The sequence below is a fragment of the Rhincodon typus genome, chromosome 1, assembly GCF_021869965.1.
Source record: "Rhincodon typus isolate 14 chromosome 1, sRhiTyp1.1, whole genome shotgun sequence".
NCBI lineage: Eukaryota > Metazoa > Chordata > Chondrichthyes > Orectolobiformes > Rhincodontidae > Rhincodon > Rhincodon typus.
Window position 1 is genome coordinate 159786920 of NC_063332.1, and position 13547 is coordinate 159800466.

Below are 13547 nucleotides of genomic sequence, written 5' to 3' on the forward strand. Positions count from 1 at the left end.
CATCCAGCTCTACACCTTGTTATCTCAGATTTTCCAGCATCTGCAGTTCCTCCGATCTCTGAAACCTGTGGTGTCTTGCTCCTACGATAATGCCAGTATTGACAGTTGTCTATTTCAGTTATCCGTGCATATATGTTGGCTCTATTGGTTTAATTTCAGTTCATCTGCATACACACTACATCACTTTGAATGCATTAATCCAAATATTTGCAGTCATTCTTAGTGTAACTAGTTATTCAATATCTTCAGTATTTAATGTATTTCCAGTTTAGTACTATATTGAATTAGTTTAGGCTTTGCTTCATAGTTCAGTAAAATAGATTGTTACTGGCCATATTGTTGTGAAAACAGAATGATTGCATCTTATTTTAAGATGCAGCTTAAAAGCTTTTCTTGAACTGGGCAACTGTTATCACGGAGCTTAGCTCAAAACAAGGGGCAACATTTGGAGAAGAACAGCTTTAAATTCTGATTTTCTTTTTTCATAGTTCATGTAAACCATATGATATTGAAGAAGGTCAATTTCAGTGGGTTAAGAGCAGATCTCACCATGGTAGATTAGAAACAAAGATTGGCAGGCAAGACTACAAATGAATAATAGGCTGTCTTTTAAAGAGGAGATAGTTCTGGTATAGTTGAGTTTCATTACCAAGAGACAGAAAGGTATTAAACCAAGCCGAAGAGTTTCCTGGGGGATGAAAGACAGTGTAAGCTACTTAGAAAAAAAGTACTTGTGAATGTCTGGTTGATAATATGTTTGAACACAACAGAGTATAGAAAGACAAAACACTCTTGTGATATATGAAATTTATTGCTGAGAAATGGTGTGAAGAGATTACTTTTGATATGAAGAATAGGAGAGGCAATACGAAATAAAGGGTACAATTCCAAAGGGTGCAGCAGCAGAGGGACCCAGTGATGTGTATGAATTTTTGAAGTGGGCAGGGCAGACTGAGGAAGCAGTTAATATTGCTGAAAGGATCCTGGACTTTATAAGTAAGGGCATGTCACAAAAGCACAGAAGTTATGATTAACCATTACAGTAAAACAAAATTGATCAACATTAGCTGGAGTCTTACATCCAATTCTGGGCACCACACATGAGGAAGATTCTGAAGGCTTTAGGGGAAAGCTGTACAAGAATGGTTCCAGGATGAGAGATTTTAGTTTAGTAGGTTGATGAAGCTGAGCTGATTCTTGGGGGAGAAAAGGTTGAGGAAATTTAGTAGTGCTCAGTATTATGAGGGGACTAGAAAGTAGGTTGGAAGAAGAAACCATTCCCATGGGCATAATGCTTATAAAGAAAAAGAACCAATGGCAGCCAGTGTTGTAATCTGACGTAATATTACTCAACAAGTCATACACCAAAGTGAAACGTAGCATGATGGATTCTATGTTTACTTTCTTGTTTTGTTGAGTTAGTCAACATGGTTGATAAGTTATTCATGCGAGGCTGCAGATTTCCTTAAACAACAGAGCAGAAGGCTATTCCACGAAGCAAGAAATCTTAATTTTTATCTAACTAAAGAATATGCTTTAGAAAAGTTTTTAAAATACCCAGGAAATCAGTTTATGACTTATTACTTGACGCCAATTTACATAAAGTCTGGAGAAGTTACCCCTCTGCATCAAATCTTGCATCTACTTCACTGAATCTTCCCATTTTCTTGACTGTGAATTGTGGCATTGTCTTACATGCACGCATTCAAACTTTCTTAGCCTGTAATAGCATGCAGATTTTTAACCAAACTTGTGTTTGGAAGCTGTATAAAGTTCTGCTGAGTTATCTTATCCGTTGAACTGCTCTGAAAAACTCCTTTGAAAGAGAGTGGCTATACTTATTCCTGACTCCAATCATTGTCTCCTCCAAACTGTCCTGAAAATTTTAGGATTTTCAAAATTGTGTTGATTGCTTTGTTGTCAGTTATGTCACTATCTTGAAAACACTACTCTCAAAACCCTGTTGATCTCTTAATTATTACAGGAGGAATGCTTTTTTTACACAGTAAACATATACATATGAAAAAACAAATTAGAAGCAGGAATGGGCCATTTAGCCCCTTGAGCCTGCTCTGCCATCTTGTAAGATCATGGTTGATCTGACTTTTAATGTGAAATCTGAGAGAATCTGCATACCTCTGCTTTAAAATATTGAAGGATTTTTCCATCACCTTTTACCAGAAAAGAATTCAAAACACTGTCAGAAAAACTTTAAATCTCCATTTTAAATGGGTGGCATGCACTTTTTAAACACGAGTGACACAAGTTTCTAGATTTTCCCATAAGAGGAAACATTCTCTCTGCACATCTAGCTTGTCAAGAAGCCTCAAATCCTTGCTTTAATCAAGGTATCTCATACTTTTTTAAACTACTGTAGATACTAACCTAGCCTGTTCAACCTTTCCTCTTAAGTCTGCTTCCAATTCATTTACGTTCTTCCTGAAATAGAATGACTAAACTTATTTGCAGTACTCCAAATGTGGTCTTGTGTCCTATTTAATTGAGGCGTGTAACTACTTATTTTTGTATTCAATGCCTCCTGCAATAGATGAGAACATTTTTAGCTTTCTGAATTACTTGCTGTACCTGATCACTAACATTTTTGTGGTTCGTGCATGAGTACACTTGAATCCTTTTACATTTGAGCTGTGAAATCGTATTGATCCAGAGTGCACTGCTCAATTGTGATGGAGGCAGATTCTGTTGTGGCTTTGAATCGTTATAAAGTCATAGTCATACAGCATGGAACAGACGCTTCAGTCTAACTCATCTGTGCTGACCAGGCATCCAAATTCGACCTACTCCCATTTGCCAGCATTTGGCCCTTATCCCACTAAGCCTATCCTATTCACGTACCCATCCAGGTGCCTTTTAAACGTTGTAATCGTACCGTCCGCCATCACCCTCGCTCCTACCTTCAAGCTAATTTTGTATCCAATTGGCTAGCCCCCCTCAGATCATGTGATCTAACCTTGCTAACCAGCCTACCATGCAGAACCTTGTGGATCACTTTCCTGAAGCCCACCACTGCCTTCATCAATCCTCTTCGTCATTTCTTCTTTAAAAAATTCAAACAAGTTCTTGAGACCAATTTCCCACACACAGCCATGTTGACTATCCCTAATTGGTCCTTGCCTTTCCAAATGTACGTAAATCCTATCCTTTAGAATCCTGTCCAACAATTTGCCCATCACTCATGTAAGGTTCACTGGCCTGTCGTTCCCTGGCTTTTCCTTTTTATCTCCATAAATAATGGCACAACGTTAGCCAACCTAGAGTCTTCCAGCACCTCGCCTGTGGCTATCGATGATACAGATATCTTGTCAAGGGGCCCAGCAATCTCTTCTCTAACTTCCCACAAAGTTTTGGGAAACACCTGATCAGGTCCTAGGGATTTACCTACCTTTTGTGTTTTAAGATGTCTAGCATAAACTCTTCTGTAATAGGAACTCTTCTCAAGACATCACAATTTATTTTCCCAAGTTCCCTAGTTTCTATCTCCCTCTCCACAGTAAACATTGTAAAATTCTTGTTTAATATCTTGCCCCATCTCCTGTGGTTCCACAAGTAGACGGCTTTGCTGATCTTTTTGGGGCCTTATTCCTTCCTTAGTTACGCTTTTGCCCTTTAATGTACTGAGAGAATCTTTTTGGATTCTCCCCCCTTGTTGCCCTCCTGATTTCCCTCAAGTATACTCCTCCTACCCTTGTACTCTTCTAGGGATTCATTTGATCCCAGCTGCCAACATCTGATCTATACCACCTCCTTTTTCTTGACCAGAGCCTCAATTTTTATAATCATCCAGCATTCCCTATATCCACGAACCTTGTCCTTCACACTAACAAGAACATACTGGCTGTGAGAGCGTGCACATTTTTGAAGGCCTCCCACTTTCCAACCATCCGTTTACCTGCAGTAGCCTCCCCCATGCAACTTTTGAAAGTTCCTGTCTCATAACATCAAAATTGGCCTTAATCCAGTTTAGAACTTGGAACCTTTAGGTCAGTCTCTCTTCCATTACTATTTTAATATTAATGCAATTATGATCACTTGCCCCAAAATGTTCCCCCACTGACACTTCAGTCACTTGCCCTGCCTTATTTCCCCAGAGAAGGTCATGTATGGCTCCTTCTTTAGTAGGTACATCCACGTATTGAATAAAAGAGTTTTCTTGTACACTGTTAACAAATTCCTCCCCATCCAAACCCATGACACTGTTTGGAAAAGTACAAACCCAGACCTTTACTATTCTTAGATGTCAGAGTTCTCCTTAGATATTTGCTTCTCAATTTTCCACTGGGAGCCTATAATACAATCCCAACAAGGTGATCATCCCTTTCTTATTTCTCAGTTCCACCCACACAACTTACCTGGATGATCCACCAGGGTTATCCTCCCTAAGTACAGCTGTAATGTTCTTCCTGACCAAAAACCATGACCAACCCCCACCTCGCTTGCTATTGCATCTATACCCCAGAACACTTAAGCTATCAGTCCTTTCCTTTCTGTGCTTGAGCCACGTTTCTGTAATAGCTATTATATCCCAGTCCCATGTTCCCCACCCTGCTGTAAGTTCATCTGCCTTACCTGTCAGGCCTCTTGCGTCAAAGTAAATGCAGTTTAGTTTATTGGTCTTACCTCGTTCTCTGCCGAGCTCTTGTCTCCCTTGACTATTAGTCTTGTTCCCCTTTTCTACTGTAGCAGCATCATCCTTTTTTCCCTCACTATCACTTAGGAGGTTGATAGGTAGGGAAAAGGATGAGACTCTGCATAAAGCATATAGGAAGTTAGGCAGGAGGCTAAGAAGTAGGTCCTTGAGTGCAGTACTCTCTGGATTATTGTCAGAGGGAAAAGGCTGGTAAGTGGGTTTATCTAAGTGTATCTGACAAGTGACATGGATATGACTGGGTGAATGGCCTCATGGTAATAGCGTTCTATGATTTAATGACTTCCCTGTTGGTAGATTTTGAGGTATCTCCTTTGCGATATAAATACATAACGTGGCACCTTTACAGTTGGATTGAAATTACCTTCTCCATATGAAGGAGACATTTTGGGCGCGCTTCCAATTATTATCTCATTAGCTAGAACTTTGTATCATTGCAACAGCAATGTAGAGTATCTGAATGCAATTTTCTGTTTCACTGAATGTTCTGACTGGGAATGCAGGTGGAAATAAAGATTCCTTGTATGAAAGCTTATGATTTATCTATTTGCTTCTTGGTACAGTCATTGGCTATCTTATCCCTGGAATGTTTTTGATCCCAAAACACAAACTGCTGCAAGTACTTTAAATATTGAAGGCATTGAAGGGTGTGGGGAGAAAGTGGGAATATGGCATTGAGAGAGAATCCGCCATATCCTGTTGAATGGCAACAGGCTCAAAGGGCCAAATGGCCAACTCCTGCTCCTAGTTTTTGTTTCTGTGAAGGGGAGGGTAGTAAGATAACTTTGTTAGTATAAGATGGAACAAGTACAATTGCAAGACGCAATCTAGGATCAGAAAATATAGAAGCCATATGGGTGAGGGGAAGATGATACTGGTGGGAGTAGTTGGTAGAGACCCCTGCCAGCTATTATGTATGACAGGATAAATCAGGAGAGAATGAGAGCACGTAAAAACGAACTTTGGACTCATGGGGAACTTTGATATCATGTACCTTGGCAGTGTGATATTCTAAATGCACATGAAGGCTAAGGAAAATATCTCCCATGAAACAGTGATTATAACAGAATGTTATGTTGAAAACAAATGTGCTAGATGTAAATAAAGGTAATTACATTGGGATGAGGGGTAGTGTTCTTGGAATGGACTGGGAAAGGCATTTAACAAACAAGACAATTGAGGACTGGAGACAGACGTTTAAGAAAATAGTTTGACTTGCAGTCAAGATGTATCCCAGCGAGAAAGGGGGATTCTAGGATAATCTGACTGGTTAATCAAGGAAATTTAGGACAGTATCAAATTAAAAGAAAATGCATAGTGTGGCAAAGATTAATGGTAAGCTAGAAGATTGTGAGCGTTGTAAAAACCAACAAAATGATTTCTTAAAAGGGAGAAAATAAGCTGGGACCAAACTCATAAGTAATAAAAATGGACAGAGAACTACTTTACTGAAAAAGGGATGAGGGAGGCCAAAGTGAACATAGGCACAATCTCTATCACTAGAGAAAAACTACTAGGGAACTAATGGCAAAGCTGAAGGCCGATGAGTCCCTTGAACCTTTTTAGATGCTTTCTAGGGTATTGAAAGAAGTAGCTACAGTGATTGTGAATGCACTGGTAGTAATCTCCTATGAATTGTTAGGTTTAGGCAAAAAGCACCGATGTAACGCAAACCAAAATTGCTGTAGAAACTCGGCATCTGTGGAGAGAAGGCAGAATTAATGCTTTGAGTCTAGTGACTCTTCAGAGTCAGCGTGGCTTTATAAAGGGATAATCATGCTTGATGAGCACAACAGATGTTACATCTTTGAATTTCCAAATGGTGTTTGATAAAGTGCCACACATGAGGCTACTTAGGAGCCCTTTGTATTGGAGATGGCTGATCTATTATCTAATAGATGTTTGGGATACGGGGGACATTTTCAGGATGGCAACCTGAACTAGTAACTCGTGCAATTCCACAGGATCAGTGCTGGAACTACTTACTCTCAATATATTGATGACTTGGCTACGGGAAGTGAATGTACTACTGCCAAGTTTGCAGTTGACACACAAATAGGTGAGAAATTGAGTGGTAAGGATGACACAGTCTACAGAGGGATATACAAAGGGTAAGTGAAAAAGTGAAGGCTTGGCAGGTGGAATATTGAGAGGCTATGCACTTTGGCAGGAAGGATTGAAGTGCTGAGTAAATGAGGAAAGACTACAGGCAACGACAGCAGAGATTTGGAAGGGGTATGGGTTTCCTCATGCATGAATCTCAGAGCTTGCATCCAAGTTCAGATAACAGGGAAGGCACTTGGATTGTTGGCTTTTATTTCAAATGGAACGGAATATAAAAATTGGGATATCTAGTATACTGTGAACAACTTTGGTCCCCTCATCGGAGGAAAGATGCTGGAGGCAGTTCAGAGAAAGTGGCATGGATGGGACAGTGGCACAGAAATTAGCTTCACAGCCCCAGGGACCCAGGTTCAATTTCAGCCTTGGGTGACTGGAGTTTGAACGTTCTTGCCTGTGCCTGTATCAGTTTCAGCTGGGTGCTCCGGTTTCCTCTATCAGAACAAAGATGTATAGGTTAAGTGGATTGCCCATGCTAAATTATCCATAGTGTCCAGGGATGTGCAGGCTAGGTGGATTAGTTGTAATAAATACAGGATTATGGGGATAGGGTAGAATGCTCTTTGGAGGGTTGGTGCTGATTCCGGGCTGAATGCCTTCAGTTTGCACCATAGGGATTCAGTGATTTAAGCTTCACTATGTTGATTCTGGGTATGATGTGATTTTCTTGAGGTTGAGTGGATTGCATTTGTACCCACTCGAGTTTAGCAGAATGAAGGGGAGACCTGATTGAGACTTAACATTCTTAAGTGCTTCACAGGGTGAATGCAGAGCAGTTGTTTCCCCTCATGGGAGAGTCTAGGACCAGAGGGCACAATCTCAGAATAAGAAGTTGACTACTTAAAACAGATTAGAAGGATTTTTTTTGAGGGTAATCGATCTGTAGAGTTCTTTATGGCAGAATGCTTTTGAGGCTAGGTCATCAGGTTTTTGAAGGCTGAGATTAGATTTTAAATTGGTAAAGGAATTGAGAATTGTGGGGAAAAGGCAAAAGAAGTGGACTTCAGAATTATGATCTCGAATGGCAGAACATGTTTGATTGGCAAAATAGTTTACATCTGTTTTAAAACCTTAATACCTTTATAAACAATATGAGGTGATTTTACGGCAAATTTTTGAAACGTGGTCAATTCGATCATTTTTAAATGAAATTTTCAAAGAGGAAAGTGATAGCAAGAGCTTTCAGGAAGGAACTCTTGAATCATTTTCCCATTGCTGAAGAAGGGTCCTGACTCGAAACATCAACTTTGCTCCCCTGCTTCCGAGCCGTCTGTGCTCCTCCCGCTCCACCCTGTGTTAATCTTTGAACTCTGTGTCTTGGAAGCTGAAGGCAGGTCCAGCAATGATGGAATAATGAATCCAGATTGCTAAAAGCCAGAATTGAAGGACAATAAATATCTGAGCAAGTTTTGGGCTCTTTTTCCCTCTTCCATAGTGTGCAAACCTTTCAAAATCTTTAATAGCATGCTGTAATGTAGAAGTGCTAGCTTGCGCATAGTTTGTGCGGGAGTGTATGCGTTGCGAAGAGGAAATGCTTATGAGGCTGGATGAAATTAGATCTAAGGAAAGGCAATGCCATGGACAGATCTGAGGAGAATGATAAGTTTTAAAATCAAGGCATTGCTTAAACGGAAGTCAGTATTGGTCAGCAAGCACGGGTGAGAGATTATCAAGAATTTTAAAAATTCATAATTGGAATGTTAACAGCACTTATAAGGCCAATAATTATTGGCCGTCTCTAATTGCCATTAAGGTAATGGTGTTATGGACCAGACCAAACCCTCAAAATATATCAAGGAGATAGCCTAGATCCTAACTTTTTAAAGGCAGGTATCAGGTGCTGTGTTGCAGATATAATTTGATTGGTCCACTACTCAGCTTTAAGTAAAACGCACTTTATTCTTAAAATACAGTCAAAACACACAGAAACAAGAATTGGCGTAACTTTATTGAAATACTTAAAATAATGATTAATAGTTAAGAAATATTAACTGTTCCAATATAGCTGCATTCCATAAACACAGTCTTGCCAAAGGCAAATTCTGCAAAACACTGTTATTCATGCATGCTGTCTTCTTAGTCTCGTCCAGTAGAACAAAATATTAAAAGAAACAGTCCACCTCTCTTTATTTCTAAAAGGGAGCCTCTCGTCTAAGACTCTAGCAGCAGAAAACTTAAGCTGTTCACAACAGCCGAAACCTCACTAACTGAAACTCAAATTGAAAGCCTTCCTGGGTCTGAGAGAGCCTGGCTCCACGGACTCTTGCTTCTTTTGTCTAATTTTAAAAAATATTCAGAGCTCAAAGCTGTTGGCCTGCTTCAGAAGCAGTGGGTATTCTTGCACCACTGTGGCAACATCTCTCTGCAAGAGAAAGCACAGAACAAATCCCTCTTATGGGCGTAGTACTTTCATAGTCTTGCTTCTTGAACAACTGCAGTCTTTAATATACCCATTACATAGTTTTTCTGTGGTGGCTTGGCACAACTGAGTGACTTGTTGGGCTATTTCAGAGGGAAAATAATCCGTTTTGGGTCTGGAGTCACATGTAGATTTGACTAAGTAAGGATGGGAAATTTCCTTTCCTAAAGGACATTATTGAAGCAAATGTGATTTTTATTTCAGCAACAGGTAGTTTCTTATTAGTGAGATGAGCATCTTATTCCAGACTTATTAACTAACTGAATTGACCCTCACTGAGCTGCCATGAATTTGATTTCATGTACCCAGAGCACAAATCTATGCCTCTAGACTAATACAGTAAGGTTACCATGACACTACCATTGTGTCGAACATGACAGTTGTGAATGAGCTCATGTTTACAGAAGGTGGAAAGTGGAATCCATGAGAATTGTACAGTTTGAAATAATGAAGGCAGAAAGTAAACTGAGACATAGGTAGATTTTGTAGAGTTGGACAAAGGTGACCTAAAGTTAGATCAGATGTGGTTAGAAAATTATCTTGAGGTCACTTAGGTCAATAAGGTTGTGAACAATCTAAATCAGTCTGCCAATGAGATAATTGCCAGGAGAGGTATGGAGTCAGTGACACAAGACAGTGGTATTAGTCTTCCTAATATTTAGTTGGTGGGACTAGAGACTGAACCAAATACCAAGGGATAGTGAGGTGAACTGAGGGGCCACGTATCAAGAGACCAGTTTCAGGAGATGGAAAAAAAGACATTTTTAAACAATTCAAGCCTTTTGAAAGGCGAGGATTGGAGGCTGATCCTGAAAAATAGGTTGGATGACAATTGGTATAAGATGACAATTGCTCCAGAGACAGAATGAGAACAAGCTTAACGCAAACCAGGATAAAAGTCAGGTCAGTGACTTCTTCAAAAGCATTCCTAAGCAGTGGTGTGGCATCACGTATTTGGTAAAGTAGCAAGAAAGGGAGTGGGACTGGGGACTCTGTCTCAGCTGGAGCCATGGCTAGAAGAGAAACTGATCCTATCATGGTTTTTCAGGCAGGTTTTCCAGTGAACAGACTGGAAAGCTGTAGCAAAAGTAATTTCTTCAGGAAAGTTATGTGGGGATGAAAGGTTGAGGCTGGAAGCTGATGAACATTTGAAGATTGAGTGATTCAGAAACGAGGAATTTTGTGAAAGATCACTTTTTTTTTTATAGAGGATGAAATTTTGGAGGAATTCTCCAGATCGTTCATTGTAACTTTGGAAAAGCTACTTAATTCGGGTTTTCACAAAAGTTCACATGGTTAATCCCTTGAAGTTAAAGGAGACAGGGAGGAGAACATGGCATAAGAGGCTGTTGACTAAGCAGTCTCCCAAGCACTTTGGACTGAAAAGAAGTTGAGTGGCTAATGTCAGTGAGGAATAAGCTCCCAAAGCAGACATCTCTGGAAAGAGTTCAAGCAATCATTGTTAAGAAATCGCAACCTATATTAGAAGTTTAAGAATCTCAGGAAGAGACATCAACTAACGAAAATGACATCAATTGAACGCAGAAGTTTGCTGGAAAGAAACCAAGTACCGCTGTGCCCACTGACAAGGAACTTTAAAGTGGAAACAGGGTAACTCTTTGCTAAATTTTGACTATCTGTAAGATTATTGTTGAGTGTAAAAGAATTAATCTTTACTTCTGATATTTGTAATAAGACCATTTCAAATACTGTTTGTATAATATAAAACAGTTTGTGCTTTCCCCTTGTAATGAACTTAGTAGGAAGTATTTTGGCAGCCTGTTGTGAATGTGCTCAGTTACTGACCACCACGTTAAACTAGCAAAAATAAAACATTTGATATGTTAGGCCATTTGATTTTGTTAAGCCAGATTTCATTCTGGGATCTGACTAGTTCAGTATTACCATAAGTTGAGCTCGTAATACTTGGGAAAGCAAAGAATATGGTTGAGAGTCTAGGAAGTCTTCAGAAACTGTCCTGAAGAAATTTGACAGTCAAATCTTGATCTGCAGCTTCCCATTGTAAGAATGTTGACATGCAGCGTCCCTACTACAAATACATATGTGCAGTGTCTGACAAAGTGTGGCAGAGCAAGTAAGTTAATGTGGATAGGAAGTGAATGGTATACATACGATTTGTTTATAATTTATAGCCTCCCTTGGAGTTGCTGTCTAAGTTCAGGGCGTACTCTATTTTATAATAATGAAGACACTTGGGAGTAAGCAAGTTTAATTTTTATTTGATAGGGTTTTTGGTTCTTTAGGGACCAATCCCACTGCTGAATCAGTTATAATATTAAGCACAAATGTGTGTTCTTAATTTCATGGGGACATTCACTTGACTCTGTCTTGAGCTTGTCACACTACTTTATTAGTTGGGAGTATAAAGTAAAATGATTCTCAAGGTTTGGTAATTGAAGTACTGACTTGTAGCAGGATTTCATCCTTTATTCAGTTTGTGGTTTGGACCCTATCATGCTTGAGGTTACCTGATTAAAGCCTGTGTAAAATCTTCCTGCAATCCACGAGTATTCTTGGAGGATATTAAACTGGAATGTGACAGTAGATGAATAATGTCTAGTGGAGACACAGAACTAATGTAGCTGGATATAAAACTCTTGGTGCTGTTTTAAAAAAGCAGAATATAAAGTAAACAAGCAGCAAACTTTAAGGAATTGAATCTGTATGCACACATTGACAGAGATATGGTGCTGAAAGTATGGTCTAGTTTGAGACCAGTCACCTACCAGTAATGTATGCATGTTCTGAAGGGAGGTGGCTGTGGCAGCAAATACAGCTAAGTGATAGATTATGACGCTGCAAATTGTTTTAATCAAATGTGGCAACAAATCAACACAGCAGTTTATGCGTGGGTTTAGAAATGTTTTAACATCTGAGTAAGCAGTACAGCTTCACCCACTGCTATCAAGAAGTGGAATAACTAGTCCTTTGAGGCTTGGCATTCTGTGCTGTGATCTATTTTTGATACAGCTGGCTGCACTGGATTGCTGTGACTCAGTATGCAGCTTGTCAGCTGATAGTGATACTGTGATGTAAGAGGAAATGCAGAGCATAGAGCACGCAAACTTTTACCTGCTAAAGCAGGATGGTAAAGTGTTGACGTTTTCTTTCTCATTCTCTATCTTTCTCTCATTTGTAGTCTGTCAGCTTCTCTATGCTTCGTAATCTTGTAGTAAATGACTGCATAACGTAATCATTTGAAATTATGTGGACAAAGTTCTGTGTGGCTTGAAGTCAAAGGCCTTCAAAGGAAGCATGAAACAGATATTCAGTTAGGTTCTACACAACAGTAGATGTTGAATTAGTTCAGCTGGTAAAAATAGAAACAAGGACAATATTTTTGTAATAATTTTGACATGCCTATGTTAAATGGGTACAAGAGAAATTCTGTAGAAGGACGTACTCACAAAGGTCACCAAAATTAAATGTTCGGCCTGCCAGTCAAAATGCAATGCATTATAATGTTAATTACTATCTACTTTTGTAACCGAGTTACTCGATTTCAACTGATTGCTCGAATATTTCCTTTTTTTTTGAATTTCTGGTATTTTGGAGTGTTGAAAACTTAAGTATCTGAACACTGGACTAGTAAATAGCATTTCGTGTGTAATCATCTCTTTTATGTGACGTTCAGTTAGATTGAGGCTGCTTGGTTCTGTTAAATCTTTTAACACTTGAGTTGAAATACATACTTAATATCTTTTACAGACAGGGCTCATCAAAATTGTGTTGACGTTGACACAGCATTGCAAAATGCTTAGAAGTTCAGTCAAATAATTAAGACCTTTGTAAGAGCTAAGTAATTTGTTTATTTAATTCATAAAGCATATAAAATATGAGGATATATGTTGATGTGTGCCAGTTAACGTTGTCAGGTATGGTTAGTGTCCTTACTTTCACTTTATACCAGATGTTAACAGTAAAGTTCTTAAGTAGCACTTCATACTCGTCAATGACAGCCAAGTTCTAAACTACAATTGTATCGTTTAAGGCATGTGTCCGAACAGTTTGTGGTTCTGAACTTATTAGCATACAGTTACAGGCTTCGTTCAGATAATACGTAGAGTCCAGGAGCAAGTGAGGGGTTAATTTCTTTTATATAGGACAAAGAGGACTGCGGCACGTACTGATTAGCCATTCTGTAGTCCTGTAGTCTGAGATTACCTTTCAGGATGCTTCTGGAGTAGTGATTGCTATGGCACAGGAGCACATAGCCCAATAACGCTTGATGCTGTCAAGCAGATATAATCCATGGTTAAACCAGTTACGTACCAGTGTTAACCAGATCTGTCTATCTCTCAGTATCCCTCCCCTATTTCC

The 13547-nt window shown here is 39.3% G+C and overlaps 1 protein-coding gene across 12 annotated transcripts in view; it reads left to right on the forward strand.

The window, feature by feature from the left end:
* kiaa0232 (KIAA0232 ortholog) overlaps positions 1–13547 on the forward strand; it is a 114496-nt gene that overhangs the window by 57729 nt on the left and 43220 nt on the right. Inside the window, exon 1 of one of the 12 annotated variants that reach the window (XM_048605608.1) lies at positions 12288–12315. The exons of the other annotated variants lie outside the window; for them this stretch is intronic. Within the exon in view, the coding sequence (XP_048461565.1) occupies positions 12313–12315 (3 nt within the window). The 5' untranslated portion in view covers positions 12288–12312. Of the gene's footprint in view, positions 1–12287; positions 12316–13547 lie in introns of those variants that run through there. 12 annotated transcript variants of the gene reach the window in all.